The 16,759-nt window shown below is 37.9% G+C and overlaps 1 protein-coding gene and 2 long non-coding RNA genes across 4 annotated transcripts; 1 reads left to right on the forward strand and 2 right to left on the reverse strand.

Moving 5' to 3' along the window:
- Nucleotides 1-1,913: 1,913 nt before the first annotated feature.
- On the reverse strand, nucleotides 1,914-8,229 carry LOC108891514 (uncharacterized). 2 transcript variants are annotated; one of them, XM_018688675.2, is made up of 9 exons: nucleotides 8,078-8,229; nucleotides 7,379-7,678; nucleotides 6,679-6,741; nucleotides 6,407-6,472; nucleotides 6,119-6,147; nucleotides 4,856-4,876; nucleotides 4,312-4,761; nucleotides 3,672-3,827; nucleotides 1,914-2,796 (listed from the first exon to the last, which is right to left on the reverse strand). In XM_018688675.2, exons 2-9 carry the CDS (start codon nucleotides 7,674-7,676, stop codon nucleotides 2,545-2,547), a joined length of 1,335 nt encoding a protein of 444 aa, XP_018544191.1. In that variant the 5' UTR covers nucleotides 7,677-7,678; nucleotides 8,078-8,229; the 3' UTR covers nucleotides 1,914-2,544. The 2 variants fall into 2 exon arrangements, with proteins under 2 accessions (XP_018544191.1, XP_018544190.1); XM_018688674.2 differs by having other exon boundaries at nucleotides 3,597-3,827; nucleotides 8,078-8,228.
- Nucleotides 8,230-9,732: 1,503 nt separating this feature from the next.
- On the reverse strand, nucleotides 9,733-11,284 carry LOC108891517 (uncharacterized). The gene is made up of 3 exons (XR_001962323.2): nucleotides 11,122-11,284; nucleotides 10,265-10,548; nucleotides 9,733-9,921 (listed from the first exon to the last, which is right to left on the reverse strand). It is a non-coding gene; the product is annotated as an uncharacterized LOC108891517 (long non-coding RNA).
- Nucleotides 11,285-12,855: 1,571 nt separating this feature from the next.
- On the forward strand, nucleotides 12,856-16,622 carry LOC127139645 (uncharacterized). The gene is made up of 4 exons (XR_007809943.1): nucleotides 12,856-12,941; nucleotides 14,603-14,646; nucleotides 15,527-15,614; nucleotides 16,220-16,622. It is a non-coding gene; the product is annotated as an uncharacterized LOC127139645 (long non-coding RNA).
- The last annotated feature ends 137 nt before the right edge of the window (nucleotides 16,623-16,759 follow it).

Consider the following 16,759-nt stretch of genomic DNA (forward strand, 5'->3'; position numbering starts at 1 on the left):
AGAACTTAACAAACACATAGTTCAACTCCACGTCAGCTACAAAACTATGGAGGACACTGTATGTACACCTATATATTTATAGTAAGTGTAAGAAATCCCAGTTTCATTCACTGTGATTTCAACTCACTCTTGGTCTTTTTCTGATGTTTCTGGCTCTTCAGTTTCACAAAGGGGCGCAGCAGGACCTGGATTTTGTCATCCATCCTCGGTATCTGTTTGATTTTTCTTTTCATCACATTAACTTTTTACTTCTGGAGATTGGATTTAGGCTTCAAACATCAAAACAGTGGTGTTCATCTGTGAAGATGATCTGATCAACTAAACCTGAAGGATCAGAAACTTTAGCTGGTCTCAGTTGATTTTCTAACTTCAGGACTGGACTACAAAAACACATCATCCCTGCAGGACTGTGTTGTTCTAACTGTGGCAGAAAGTTACAAACTGTATTCGAGTAAATGTACTTTGTCATGTTCCATCTGTGCTGCAGGGTCAGAGAGGATCTGAGCAGCACTTAGTGACACAATGTTAATAAACATATGGAGGATTAGTAGATGACAATGATGATGATGATAATGATGATGATAAACAGGAAGGTTCAGGCCTGACAGGGGAAGTTGAGACAGTTCCTCATCGCTACGAGGAAATCAGATATTTAAAACCAGGTCTGCTGTTGTGACTGTTTTTAAATGGGAAACAACATTAACAAAGTAGGCAGCAGAACAGATGAACAGAAGGCAGCGCGCCTAATTTGTTATTTAAAGTCATGGAAATGTTCTGTCATTGATGCGATAAAGGCCTGGTCCTCACCGTCACCAGCTGCTTTTATATCACAGCTTCTAGACTAGTTAGAAAAACCTCAGTGGTCGGTCTCTACAGTAAAGTATTGCACCTTGTTACTCACAGGCCTGAAGGGATCTGCTGCTGAGATACCACAGTATCACACGGTTCTTCTTTTAAAGAACCATGTGAAGGAAACAACAACCTCAGGTCCACTGTTTGATCACAGAGTCAGAGGCGACTGAAGTTTGTTCTTAACTTCACTGTAACATCGACTCCCTCTGGAGGTTTCTGGGGAGAAGTACACACTTATCTGGACGGAGGCTGAAACAGAAAAAGATGCATTTACAAATGAACAAGACGACAGGAAACATGATGGTTGGACTCATGTGGACTCAGTGTGATAAAAACTAAACAAAGCTCAGATGAGACTCAACAAATCAAGTGGGTGTTTTCCAAAGTTGAAATCATTTTAGTGCAACAATGCGTCTTTGTGTATGTGTTCACCGCGGCATCAAGAAAACAGTCTGATGAAGAACACAGGTCCTTCAGGTGAATGTAGAACGAATGTAGAACAGAGGGAGGATCGAAGGTTCTGTTCCTCATCACTGGGATCACTTTAGGAAAGGATCAGTTCAGGTCCAGCTCTGACAGGAGGGATGAACAGCCAATAACTCTCTCGTTTAATATCTGGATGAAATGTGAACCTCTGATCCTGTAAGAGTATTGTAAAGTATTTTATCTTGTTTTAAATGAGTCCTACTTTAACTTTGATTGTTTTTAATACCTGTCGTCTGTTTTTCAGAGGATCTGACAGAGCTACAGCCGACCTGAACCTGAAGCCTTTAAGAATCTGATGTGAAAACCTTCAGACTCCTGTTGAGTTCATCTGGGTTAGTGTGTGATGAAGAACGATGAGGTTTCACTCAGAGAAATGAAATGTTTCTGTCCAGGTAACATCATATCAGTAAAGGTCTGTAGGTGATGTTTCAGTTTGATGCTGAGTCTTTAGCTCATCAACTTTTCACCTTTTACTGTTTCTGGAGCTTTTTATAAAAACCTGTTGATCGTTCTAAACTGACAGATCTTCAGCTTCTCTTCAGTCGTTTCTGAACAAGAATCACTTCACTCAGTAGTTAGACTGAAGTCTTTATTGTAGATGAACAAACAGACACAAGTAAATCAAATCAGGTAGAAACTCTTCAGTCACAGTCAACAGATAAACAATTCAAAACAAACACCAATACAATCAATTGCACAATATTCTGATTATGACCTTATGATGAATCTAAAGAAAATCCTCCATGGATATATGAGGAGAATTAATCATCAAAATGTTCAATAAAAGCTGATTAAACAGAATAATTCAAACATCTACAGCTACAGAGAAACATTAAACCATGGTCCCATTCTAAGTCTACAGAAAATCTAATTCCTCCCACAAGCTGAGGACTGGATCACAGAACAGGATTACTATCACAGACGTTCACTGACAAACAATAAGTAATTTGAGCTGCAGTTTTACAGTTTTGAGCTCCAGACAGGATTAAAATCAGAGAAATCACCCGCCTGCCCAAGAGAAATAATTGATTATGGGTTACTGCTGAAACATGTTTTTTTTCCTTAATGCTGAAAACATTATTGTAGGGGATTGGATCAACAAATAAGTAAGATCTCTCAGGCATTCCAGATCTTGGTCGCTGCTCTTTAATTGACAAATTTAAAGGACCTTTATCAAAAATGTTTATCTGACAGAAAAACATTCTTCTAACCAGCTCTGATTTTATTAATCTTACTTCCTTGTATTTCTGCCTTCGCTGAGAGGGGTTTTATTTGAAGGAGGTTTTCCTCAAAGTCACACCCCAGTTTGACACCAAACGCCTTTGCCAGGTGTTTAGAAGACACAACAAACGCCTGCAGCTCGCCTTCAAACACTGCCTCCAGGTTAGTCTCTTTCTTGTTAGCGCTTGTGATTGAAATAATCTCGATTTTCACAGGCTGGGCAGCAGCACTTTGGACCTGCACAAAAACAAATAGACATTCACATTCAAGCTTAAGGACACACAGGGAATCACTGGAGATCACTCAGTATAGTAGTATACAGTAGAGTACGCGACATGTACCACAACATTTAAAGCCTAAGGTAGTTTGCAGTGTCTGTGCTTGGACGGGCCTTAAAAAATACAACTCCAGATCACTTCCTCTTCTTTTATTCCTCTGGTTTAGATAATAGTTAATTGAATATTGTTGAGTTTTAGACTGTTGACCAGACAAAATGAGTGGTCTGAAGACGTCAGCTTGGACTGACTGAAGTCTCCTAAAGGTTTGCAATTTCTACCTGAATAGGATCAGAATTCTTAAAGATAAGAGGCTTCAGTTTTTTATTTGGTTATTTTTCTATGATCATATTTTCACTTTGTCATTATGGATTATTAAGTGAAGACTGATGGACATTACATTAAAAGTAAATCTGTAACACAAGTGCTAGAGTTGAGGGCAACTGGACTTCTTTTAGGTTAAACCTAAAAGAGGTTAAATCTTGACCTTGACTTGGATGACTGGGTGTGAAAAAGTGAAGGGGTCTGAATACTTTCTGAAGTCACTCTACCTGTATTGTCTGCAAACACCTGAAAACCTCCTCCTTGATTTGATTAAGTACTTATGGACAAGCAAAGATTGTCAGTGTTTTTTTTGTTACTTTTTATGATATCAATTAGTTCCTCATTCTACCAACAATCTAACAAACAAAACTGACTCGTGACCATGTTTCAAACTGACAGCATCAGTAGAACAGTGTTTAGTGTGTGGAAAACAGATACCCTGAAAATCCTGGTGAAATCAGTTGAATTCAGCGACACTGTCTCAAAGTAGCACTTAGTCTTTGTGTTGGTCACCTCAACCAAGTCTCCATCAGATATTCCTCTGAACTGATTTATGTCTTCACCCCACAAGCTGATCCTGATTTCATCTGTGTCGTCTTTAAGTGTGAAATCCTGCCTCTCTTTCTTCTCCTGTGTGCTCTTCAAAATGACGGGTGTGACAGAACCAATCTGAGAAAACCAGCACAAGATTAAAACAAGACTGGAAACAATCCCACATATTTTTTTTCTTTTTATAAATTTAAATAAAAAGGTTGTGGTGTGTTGATTGAAAATGTTAGAAGTTATTGATTAGTGCAACTAGATAAGTAGGGATGACAGCCATGGGCATGGCATTTAGATGAAACTGTCTGTTGAGTTGGGGCACACCAGTGTAGTTTGAGACTTAATTAAAGGAAGTTTAAAGGTACATTAGGTACATGTTAAAGAGTGGTGTTGTCTGTCGAGGGGTTCAGCACTGCCTTTTACCTTCTGTTGGGCCCAATGATGGCACAAACTATTTTACAATAATGAAACAGAATAAATAATAATAAACCCAACTTTGGGCACCATGCTCATAACTCAATAATAGTAGATTGTATTATCATATATACAGAAAATATATATCTATATTCTGTACAATATATACATAGAATATAGAGAAATAAAGACTTACATTCATAACTTTTCCTTTGACGCTCACTGTTGTCAATGTTGTCTTTTTAGCAAACTCTTTGGCCTTTGTGATGGAGTGAACCGGATTCTGGCGATAAATGAGTCTCTGAGCGTCCAACTTCATCTCTTCTGGAACATCAACATCGCTCATCCTTGACACTGTGCTGTATTCGATCACTTTGATCATTTTCTCATGAAAGTAACCACTCTTTTCCAGAATTACATTTTTAAACAAATAGGAGTGGTTTTCTATGATTTTTTGATAGTGCTCTTTTCCATACACCATCATTTTAATGCTGCCTGTCTCATCAGCAACTACCAGGTAAAAGAAGAGCTTTTCCACCTTCTCTTGTGTTTGATATGAGCGCAGAACAGATTTCTGCACAACTCTTACAGTTATGGCTTTTTGGCCGAGGTCGCCACCAGTGTTTAGATCATTGATGGTTTTTCTCTGGACACAAAAGGAGAGAAAATGTAAATTCAAACATAAACCTCTGAATGAATTAGCACAAAGTCAGAAGTATCTCAATTAAGAATCCACTCACCCAGGTTTGATTCTTTCTCTCCTGGAAAACAAACCACATTAATTACTTACTCGTCATGGAAGAGCTAATATGAGCTTTGTATGTTCATACATTTTACTGCAGTATATGACTCAGTTTTCAGAGACAGAATTAATTCAAATAATTTCAAAACCCATTGACTCTGAACTACAACACAGATTGGAAATTCTGTTCATTCATGATCCCTCCACTGCTTCACTGAGTGAGAAGCTAACAGTTCTGTTGTTGGCGTATCACCGATGTCAGCAGACATTCAGGCAAAAACAGGCCTGTGTTAACAAATGCAAGACATTTCACCGGTGTTGACGTCCCTGTCCACAAGTCTTAAGGTTTTCCAGACACCAAAACACCAAACACAGGATTATAAAACTCTAAGACAAGATTTTACAACTCTGGAAGGTTGTAACCGTCTGTTCCTCCTTCAAACAGTGTTGAGGTAAAGGTAAGGGGAAGCACAAATCAAATCCCACTGGATGTCTGAATTCCTCACCCTACCCTCTAAGGCTGAGCCCCGTCACCCTACAGAGGAAACTCATTTTGGTCACTTGTGTCCACAATCTTGTTCTTTCAGTCACTACCCAGAGTTCATGACCACAGTTAAGGGTCAGACTGACTGGTAAAACAAGAGTTTTGCCTTTCGGCTCAGCTCTGTCTTCATCACAATGGTCTGGTACAAAGTCCACATTTAAGGCTGAAGCTCCATCAGTTCTCCTGTTGATCTCCCACTCCATCCTTCTCTCACTCATGAACAAGATCCAGAGATACTTAAATTCCTTCACCTTAGGCAGCAACTCTCCCCAAACCCAGAGGGAACGATCCACTGTTTTTCAGCAGAGAACCGCGGCTATCTGTGCTGCTCCATCTAAATGTTTCCTCATCTTACTTCTCAGATGGTTTGGTGTCACAGATGTGTTTTTCTAATTCCACTGACTGGACAGCTGTTGCGGTTTTAGAGAATTTTGAACATAAACTTTGTTTTTGAAACAAGTGGCAGCCCTGCAACTCTGATAACCTCATGTACAATACAACTGTAGTTCCAGCTGCCTAATATTCAATGGGCCTCTAGATAAGACATACTGTTAATACTTGGATCAATGTGGTCATGGACATAGATTTGTCAGAATAACATGTTAACGTCTCCAGTTGTGATGTATTTTATCACACATATAGAGTAAGTTTCTATAGAATGATGACAGAATGTAAGTGACAGTGTGTAGTATTCATTATGAAAAGTTAAACTCCTACCTCGACAGGTTTGCAGTTCTTGTGTTGATCTTTGAAAGAAGAAACAAACATCAGTCAGTGAGTTTCCACACTGGTTGACTCCTGTTTCCTTTTTACTTCACCTCATTCAGTGTGTTTATTCTCATTAGTTTTATTTTCATCAGTTGCTGCGTTTTGTTCAAATGTGACAAAAGATTTAAAAATGTGTGTGTTTACAGCCTTAGTGTATCAGTTAGTGTTTAACAAAGGTGTTTTTCTGATGCAGATATTTTGCTGTGGACTAAACTCATAATTTGTCTGTGAACCTACCAGCAGCAGAGTCTTCCTCTTCATCTGAAGATTCTGAGTCACTTTTGACATTGTTCTTCTTAAACCCTGAAAATTAAAGGTAAAATGTTAAACACACATTTTACATCCACATTGGTCTTCTGCCAGAGACTGAAACTTTGTAATGTAGTCCTTAAATATTTTTAATTTAAAAAACAAAAATATGAAAAAAAAAGATATTTTGTCTTGTATGGTGCTGTTTCTGTACTTTGTGTTTCAGACTCAGACTGACCTCTGTTTCTGTGTTTACATACCAGCTGCAGGCTTTTGATTCTTGTCCTTTAACTCTGAGTCACTTTCATGTTTCCTCTTCTTCCCTGAAAAAACATTTGAAAACACTGAAAATACGTACATTGTCTACAACATTCACACCCCTAAAGCTTTAAATGTGCCCTGTACAGTGAATACATCAGTGTGATTGAGTTAATCTTCCCAATATGTGAGCTTACTTACAGTATGTTTACAGTATTGTAAACATGCTAAATTGCCTTAAGGTACTAAAAACTACCTAGTAAATTAACACATCATTGTAACTCAAGTTGTACATTAGAATATTTAGTAGGAGTCACTGTTTTGGGATAAATTGGATAATTTTGCTTCAGAGTGTTTTCCACAAATGTAATAATGTCTGTACTGATATAAAGTTGCTTGAAGTAGCATAAAACTTTTCAGTAAAAGCTTTTATTTTAAGTTGTATTATACTCATTAAAAGTGGTTGGCAGTTTACAATAAGCATAAAGACATGATGTTATTATATTTAAGAAGAAATTTACTTAGCACAACTTAAGTGACTTCAGTTGAAAAATGTAGCTCCGTATTAAATTTTAAGACTTAAGATGATTTTTCCTGCTGCCTGGTGTTTCAGTCTGAATCAGCCATAAAAGCCTGTATGTGCACTCATAGCCCTCATTCCTGATATAAAGATTATAAACAACATTAACTGTGTGAACTCACCTTTGCTCTGTTTTTCATTTTCTTCCCTCAGTTTGTTCACAAAGGGGGACAGCAGGTCCTGGACTGCACAGTCCCTCCTTGGGACCTGATTCATTGCATCATTGATCTCCGAAACGGACTCAGAGAATCCATAGTACTCAATGATCGTTTTGGGCATCTTTTCTTTGGACCCCTCCATTTTCTGTCCTTTGGGGATTCTTTCCAGATATTCCAGCATCTTTTTGTACTGAGGATCATCCAGCTCCTCGAGGATGGAAGTCAGAGCTTTTTTCCACTCTTTCTCTGAAAACTCTGACATGTCTGACACACAGAGAGACAACAGAAGTACTTTAGTCTCCTGTTTTATGTCAAGAGGTTAACACAACAGAAACATCCTGCCTGAACACCCGTGGTCTGCTGTATTTACTGTACAAACACAGTCTCTGTTGTTGTTTATTTGTTGTGTTGTTTTTCTTATGTTTCAGGCAACTCTGATACAAAGTGCTTTTACTCTCATACTTTAACTACACGAAGCAGAATATTTCTGTAACTTCACCTCAGTAGTATTTTGAATGCAGGACTTGTGTTTGTAATGGAGTGTCAAACAGACTCTCCACCTTTTTTTGTTTGAACATCAAGCTCAGTGTTTGTTTAGTCATTAATATGATTAAATATCTCACAGTAGATCATTTTTTCTTTAAGTCTTTAATCATTACTCACTTTGTCTTCTTCTTTACAGCTGAACTGTTTTCTTCTTTATGTTCGATGGTTGTAAACAACACAGCAGCTCTCAGTGGCGGGAAGATGTTTGAATTTTGGCACAGTGACACATGGACGAGAGGTAGATACCAACTTAAATCATGTTCTCACTGACCTGTCCCTTTAGTGATCTGAAGTAAAAACGTGAATATGGAGAGAGATTTTTCAGCAGCACATATTTTACTTTGTCCAGATTTGACTGTTAATCCTCATCACATCAGTCTCAACAACAGCCCCCCCCCCTCTCCAGTGAACAATGGTTCAGCCCTCTAGTTCCCGCTCAACAGCTAAGACAGAGGTACTTTCATTTTCATGGTACAACCACAGTATCACATGTCAGTGACGTTCATCTCTGACAGACTCAGACTCAATATTTAGATTTTCAGTAAAGGGACTGAAATGTTTTGGTTTTTAATGTCACTTTTGAAATAGACTCAGAACGCAGAAGTATTCAAAACAAAATGTTCGTAAAGTGTCAAAAGTTAACGTACTTTTCAAGTTTTATATTATTGTATGACCAGGATTACCTGTACCTCAGACTACCTCTGCAGTTTCTATAAAAGCCTGACCACAAGATAAACAGCCAGGTAATGTTACAAGTAGATACAGTAACAAGTCAGAACAGTTATAAAGTACAAAGTTCATGTTTTGTTTGAGTTCAACACCCGGACACACCTGCACCTCTGGACCAATCAGTGTCCAGAGTTCAACTGACAGAGGAGCAGTGACGCAGATTCAGAGGTATATATCCTCTTATCCTGTTTACTGTTCCTACATCTTTATTCTAATGAAAACATCTCATTTATTGATTCACCTGGTTTTCACCTGTGAACATGAACTGACATTAAACCACTGACAGATGAAGTGAATAACATTGATCATTTTGTTATAAGACAATGAACAACTCTCTCAACCTTTTAAAGAAAGTCAGCTTTGTTTAATCTGCCGACTACTCCTGTCTGTTTGGTCTTCACTGGTCCAACTGCACTGATCTGAAAACACCAAACACAAGATTCATTCAAATGAATCAAATAATTCATGTTCACAGGTTTAATAACAGATGATGCAGTTTCTAAAGACAGTGGTTCACGTAACTAAACCCAACATATTCATACAGATAAAAACTACACACTGTTTTTCAGACACAACTTTTCTTCCTTATTTTGAAAACACTGTCCCATCATGTTAAATCTCACTGTCTTTTCACAACCCTCTGAACATTTCTCCCCTTCCTTTTTTTCTGGTTTGTGCTCTGAGCAGGACTCGATGCTCTCCCAGCTATGGTTTTTGTGCGGCTCTGAGTTTGGGAGGTTTTCTTCTTCTGGATGCAAAAGGTGAGTACAGAAAACAAAAACATAAATATAGCATCAGCAGAATAAATAGAAACAGAAACGTCTGAATGAATCAGATCATGTCTTGGATGGTTTCCACAACCTCAGGTCTGATTCCACCTCTTCTCCCTGTGACACTGACAATTGACAGTTGATCCAGATAAGTTGACTGTCCAAAATCACACAGCAGTGTGACTTCCTGACATTATTCACTGACTTCAGACCAAACTTCATGCAAATAAAGAACTCATTCTCCAACTCTGAATAAAAATGAACACAGTGATCTTTACGTTTTTACTCACACTCCCTTTATTACAGATGTTGATACAGGACACAGTGAGGGCTAATAAAGAGCTGAGTGATGGACAGAATCCAGATGTTTGGGATCAGGTCTGTAAATAACATCACTGTAGTCTAACATAGAGAAGTCACTTCCTGTCTTTGTTTGGTTGTCACTGGTCCGACTGCATCAGTCTGAAAAAACAAACAAACACCAAACACAAGATTCATTGAGATTAATCAAACCATTCATGTTCAACAGATGATGCAGTTTCTAAAGACAGTGGTTCACATAACTAAACACAACATTTTCATACAGATAAAACCTACACACTGTTTTTCAGACATCATTTTTCTTCCTTATTCTGAAAACACTGAGTATCTTGATGTGGACAAAGTGTCTTGACAACCCTCAGTGAACTGGATTCTCAGATCAGCTGATCAGATCAGGTCTTGGATTGGCTCCACCTCTTCTTCCTGTGAGACTATTTCAGTGTTTCATTTGTTTCGAACACTTTGTAAGAATTCATTCACTCACTCTTGATCTCAGCGTAAACTCTGCACTTCCCTCACAAAGGGCTGCAACAGGTCCTGGACTTTACTGTCCAACCTCGGTAACTCTTGCATCTTTGCATCTATTTCATTGATGGATTCTTCTACTCCGTATTTCTCGATGATGATTTGCGGCATTTCTTCTCTGGACTTGGACTTCAGACTTTTTGGAATTTTGTCCAAAGAGAACAGCAGCTTCCTGAACTGTGAGTCGTCCAGCTCCTCCAGGATGGAGGTCAGGGCCTCTCTCCACCTTTTTTCCAAACACATCTGTGACACACAGAAACCAATGAGAAGTAGTTTGCAAACAAAAACTGACCCTGAACCCTGGACCCCAACCCCAACCCTATTTATTTAGCAGATAAACTGATAAATAGTGCCCTTAATAAGTACTTATTATAGGCTGATGCTGAATCAGCCTATAATAAGTGAAACAGATATGAAGAGAGCATGTAGCCAGAGCATTACTGACACCCTAACCAGAAAGAGAAACTCTGTTTTTCCTCTAATCTAAAAATCTAAATACCCCAAATTACGACTTATTTAACATCCCGCTCAGACTCTTTGCAGTTATTTCCTGTTTTGTTATATAATCACTTAACTCATGTGGTCTATGGTTATTTTTTGATTGGCTTTGTACTACCTGTTCATCAGTTTTTCAAATGAAAAAGAGAAACCTGAAGGCACTGATGACACAAACACCACAAAGTATATAATATATATCAAATACATCTATAGAAAAGGAAAACTACAGTCCAGTCCAGGTTTTAACACAGAAACATCCTGAATATCTCATCTATCTCATCTCACAGTCGAACCATTTAGTCTTTAATCAGTACTCACTTCGTCTTTTTTACAGTTGAACTGTTTTCTTCTTTATGTTCGATGGTTGTAAACAACACAGCAGCTCTCAGTGGTCGAAAGAAGTTTGAATGTTTTGTGCAGTGACTCACTCGGACAGGAAGTAGATACCAACTTAAATCATGTTCTCACCAACCTGTCCTTCTAGTGATCTAAAATAAAACTGACAATATAAATATGACAAGAGATTTTTCACCGGTAAATATTTTAGTTTGTCCAGATTTAACTGTTAATCCTCATTAACATCAACCACAACAGCCCCCCTCCACTCCAGTCAACAATGGTTTAGCCCCACATTTCCTGCCCATACTCTGGGACAGAGCGGGTACTTTCATGATGTGAATGAAGTCAGAGAGATATACTGTACATGAGGGATTAAAGTATCAAGCTAATCTCCATTAAACTCAACATTATCTAAGATCCAGATCAGTTGACTGTCCAATCACACAGCAGTGTGACTTCCTGACATTATTCACTGACTTCAGACCAAACTTCATGCAAATAAAGAACTCATTCTCCAACTCTGAATAAAAATGAACACAGTGATCTTTACGTTTTTACTCACACTGCCTTTATTACAGATGTTGATACAGTGAGGGCTAATAAAGAGCTGAGTGATGGACAGAATCCAGATGTTAGTGTGAGTCTTAATGGTTTATCATCAGTCCAGATGCCTTGGTATTTATAATCTGACACTGTTTAAAGTGTCAATCCTTACCTCTTGGGAAAAACATAAACTTTGTTTTATCTGCATTAAAACCAGTTTAAGATTAAGAACGATGTGTTGTGAGGAATTAAATGACAGTTCAGTGGTTGAAGAAGCAGAGATTTTAAGAAAGATGGACCCCAAGTTCACGACTACTTCTTCTTTTGCTTCTTTGTCTGTTTGGTTTTCACTGGTCCAACTGCACTGATCTGAAAACACCAAACACAAGATTCATTCAAACAAATCAAATAATTCATGTTCACAGGTTTAATAACAGATGATGCAGTTTCTAAAGACAGTGGGTCACGTAACTAAACACAACATATTCACAGTTTTCTTTCCTCTTCTGAATACACTGAATACACTGAATACTTTAACATAGACTAAGTGTGAGACATGTGACAGACTATCTTAATGTTTAATTTATAAACATCTAAACTGCAACAGCAGATACGTTCTGTAGGAAATAGTGACAGGATCATGTTTTCTATTAACGTTGTTAATTTACATATCTGCCAATACTGTACATTGATACTGAACAATCTCCACCTGTAGTGACTCCATCTTTATGAAGTGGTTTCCTGGTTCTCCTGGCTCAGGTTCAGGGAAAGATCCTGGTCTGGTATACAGGAGAAGTTAGCCTGTTTATTTACACTGAACTAAAACCACCATCTTTTCCTGAACCTGAACCACAGATGAGTCTCTGGTGTCTCAGTCCTCCACCTCCCACTCAGTCCCATCATGTTAAAGCTCACTGTCTCTTCACAACCCTCCAATAAAAGAAAACAGTTCTCACCCTCCTTTTTTTCTGGTTTGTGCTCTGAGCAGGATTCGGTGCTGCTTTCCTGGTTTTTGTGGTGTTCTGAGTCTGGAAGGTTTTCTTCTTCTGGATGAAAAACAAAAACAAAATCATCAAATAAATACAAACCTAAACGTCTGAATGAATCTGTTGACAGACTGTAACAGAGTGGGACTGAATTCTTCATTAACCTGATTGTTTTTTTAACTCTCACCTTGACAGGTTGAGTGACTTTCTGTTGATCTGTAAAGGAAGAAAAACATCATTGCATTGGTCACAGCTGCTGATGGTTTTAAGGTAAAACTGAAAACTGTTCTTCAATATTTTTAATCTCAGTGGATCTTGGTCTACAACAGTGTTTATGTGGGTAGAATGTGTCAAAGTAACATCCAGGTGAATGAAGGACCCAAGGTTTCCCAGCAGAACACTGGGTTGTAACGAAATGATCAATGTTATTCATTAAGTGTCAGAAATATCAGTTTCATTCACTGCAATTTACCGTTAAATTAAACATAAAAAGGAAAAACAGTGAGAGTTGGCTTTTCAGTCAAATTCTCTGATTCACACCCATCACTGTGAACTCACTCTTGTTTGTCTGTTGTTGGCTCTTCACTTTCTCCACACAGGGGCGCAGTAGGTCCTGGACTCTGTAGTCCATCCTCGGTAACTGTTTCATTCTTTTATTTATTACAAAGACGGATTCTTTTACTCCATAGCACTGGATGATGATCTGGGGCATTTCTTCTCTGGACTTGCCAGACTTCAAACTTTTAGGAATTTTGTCCAAAGCGAACAGCAGCTTCTTGTACTCGGACTCTTCCAGCTCCTCCAGGATGGAGGTCAGGGCCTTTTTCCATTTTGTCTCAAATGACATCTGTGACACACAGAGACCAATGAGTAGTTTGCAAATGAAAACTAATCCTAACCCTTAACGCCAATAGTGCCCTTAATAATTACTTATTATAGGCTGATGCTGAATATAGGGAAACAAATATAAAGAGAGCATGTAGCCAGAGCATTAATGACACTTATGAGTGTCCCCGTCCTCCAACCTAACTCTGAACCCTTAATCCTTAATTCTAACCAGGAATTTCCTCTCCGTAGACAAATCTAAATACCCAACATTACTAATTTAGTGATGTTTTGTTATATAATCACTTACCTCAAGTGTCTATGGATATTTCACTTCCTGCCTTTGTGTTTTTTCCCTGCCAGTTTGTTGTGTTCACCTGTGTCTCATTAACCTGTCAGTCTTCATTACATATTCAGGCCTCTCCTCCTTTCAGTTGGCAGATTGGCTTTGTTCTACCTGTTAGTCCACCTTTCCAACCACTCCTCATACCAGTGTCTGTTCCTCATGTCTTACCTTTTACCTGTTCCTCACCTGTGTTTGTTTGCTCTGCAGACTGATATCAGATTTATGACCTCAGGTTTGCAAGTAAAGACTTTGATTTTGACTTTTTATCTGGTCTCCTGTGTGATCCCTGAGTTTCAGTCAGTTTCCTGGTTCATGATTGTTACATTAACACGGGAACAAACTACTCTCCTTCAGACTCTTGAACTCAGTGTTTGTTAAGTAATCAGTGTGATTAAATATCAGCAGTAAAGTAAATTAATCAATACTCACTTTGTTTTTTTCTTCAACCAACACCATTTTAGTCTTTGTTTGAGATTTGATGGGAGTTGTTGGTGCAAAGAGGAAAAATTTAAATACCTTCTTGTTGAAGTGAGTGGCAGATACCAACTTAGATCATGTTTCACCGATCTGCATTCTGCCATAGTTATCCAAAATAAATATAAGGAATACAATAAATACATGGAGAGAGAATTTTTCATCAGTTTCTAAATAAAGATAATCCAGAAAACACAACAATCTCTTGGTCTGTTGTGTTTCATCCTGGTCATTTAAAGTCCGTTTGTGGAGGTTTAACATCTTGTTGTGTACTTGTGTTTTCTAGGTCGACTTGGACAGAAACACCAACACCACCTTGCAGACCAGCAGGTATGAGTCTGAAACATTTATCTGGTCTGAAAAACGTTAATGTTAGCTGCTGTTTTCAGTCTGTTGATTCAGTGTCACTGTTTACATCTGTTGATTAATTAGATAAATTCTTGTTTTGTCCAATCAACAATCCAAAACCCAAATATTTAATTTATTTTTATATGACAAAACTATCACATTCTCATAATTAATAGAAAACAGTAACTGTGTTTTTGAACCTGGGCCTTATTTTCTTATGTTTTTCAGTCCACTGCAGTGCTTGTTTTTGCCACTGACAGGCTCAGATTATTATTATAGGTGTCTGACAACATTATGGATAGAATTCCTACAGAGACAGAGCTTTTTTTTTAAAGAGTAAGATCATTTTAAACCAGAAAAATCTCTATATACCACTACCAGACACCACTGACAAAATAAGGAATTTTAAAGTGCAGAACACAGGAGCAGCTGCCTCAATTTAATAGTCTGTTTGTGTGACTGTGTGGTACATTTACTTTATCCAAGTACCTGATTACTTCCTCCATCACTGAAAGTCACACAGTCACACAAACAAACTAACAGATGGAGGCAGTGGTATTCCAGCAGCTCCTGTGTTCTGCTTGGTAAAATTCCTGTTTTTGTCGACGGAGTCTGGTACTGATATAGTACACTGATTCCAAAGATTTTAAGGCAGAGGTTAAAAAATACCAAAGTTATCTTTCTTTAATAATATACAGCTGTTTGTTTTATTCATTTTCTTAAACACTCTTCTAATGTTTTATTAAATGTTGTGGTTCAGCTGTAATGTTGAATATTTCTCTGTGTTTTCATGGATAAACTGTTGATTAGGAATAGTGTATTGATCGTTTCCCTTTGTATGTTTCTCTTTGATTTCCTCCAGGTGTCACCACTTCATCGATGACGTCGTCCACGATCGCAGAGAATCTTCGCACAATGAAGTTCTTTGAGACCAGGACAGAGGCCTCCAGGTAATTCACAATCAGCTTTACATCAACTGTCCAACACAGAGCACTGACATTAAACTGTTTATGTTCAGTATTCAAGTAATGTAAAATTAATTAGCAATATCATAGTAATCTAATAATAGAGGTAACAGTAAAAGCAATCTGTAATGTAAAAGCAATGCAGAGGTGATGGTAATCAAAAAGTAAAAATGTCACATTATAGCAACACATCAAAAATGTTCACAGTATAGCATGCTTTCAAAAAATTTCAAACTGTAGTATGTGGTCAAAAATAACATACAAAAATCATAACATAGTATGTGGTCATAAATGTCATAAAAATATCATAGTATAGTAATGCATACAAATTGTCATAAAAATGATGAAATGATGAAAAATGATGACAAACAGATGTTTGATCAGTTCACAGAAAAGGACAAATTTTATCAGATAAAATGATTACAAATAAGACAATGATGTTGACAATGATGTGATAAAGACTGAACTACAGTTACTACTTCTACGAACATGTTGAATTTAACTCTCAGAAAGGACTAATGACAGGTTAGAACAGAAAATCAGATTTATTGATCAGGTTCAGTGATTAACATGGTGGTGTGTCTCTGCAGGAGACGACAGCAGCTGAAGTTCTGGACCTGAAGTGGATCAAAGAAAACAACACGGTTCATGAGACTGGTTATGATTTACAGATAAACCTTAAACACCAGAGACCGGTGTTGTCCCGCCTCCTCTACACCGCCTCCTCCCCCTCAACCACCAGGAGGCGCTTTGTTTTCTGTTCTGTCTCTGCAGGAAGAGGAGTCCACATCACCTGAAGAGGACAGCACAAGTAATTAAAGAGATGATACGAGATGTGCACGTCTTTCATAAGCTTATCCTCATGTGTGCTCATCACTTTATTAAATGTGAGGTGAGAGAATAAAACAAAGCGTCTCCAAATGGTTGTTGTTGTTATCTTTGCTGTGATTTGTTAAATGTCTACATCTAAATCAATAAAGTTTTGTAACTTAACTCTTGAGTTCAGTTTCTCTATTTTCAAATTAACATCACAAAAATGATTTTATAATATAGAAACCCTAGCCTCTGTTTTAAGACTGAAACCCTAACCCTAACCCTAATCCTAACCCTAACCCTAGCCTCTGTTTTAA

Source organism: Lates calcarifer, unplaced genomic scaffold (genome assembly GCF_001640805.2).
Source record: "Lates calcarifer isolate ASB-BC8 unplaced genomic scaffold, TLL_Latcal_v3 _unitig_1981_quiver_1117, whole genome shotgun sequence".
Taxonomy (NCBI): domain Eukaryota; kingdom Metazoa; phylum Chordata; class Actinopteri; family Centropomidae; genus Lates; species Lates calcarifer.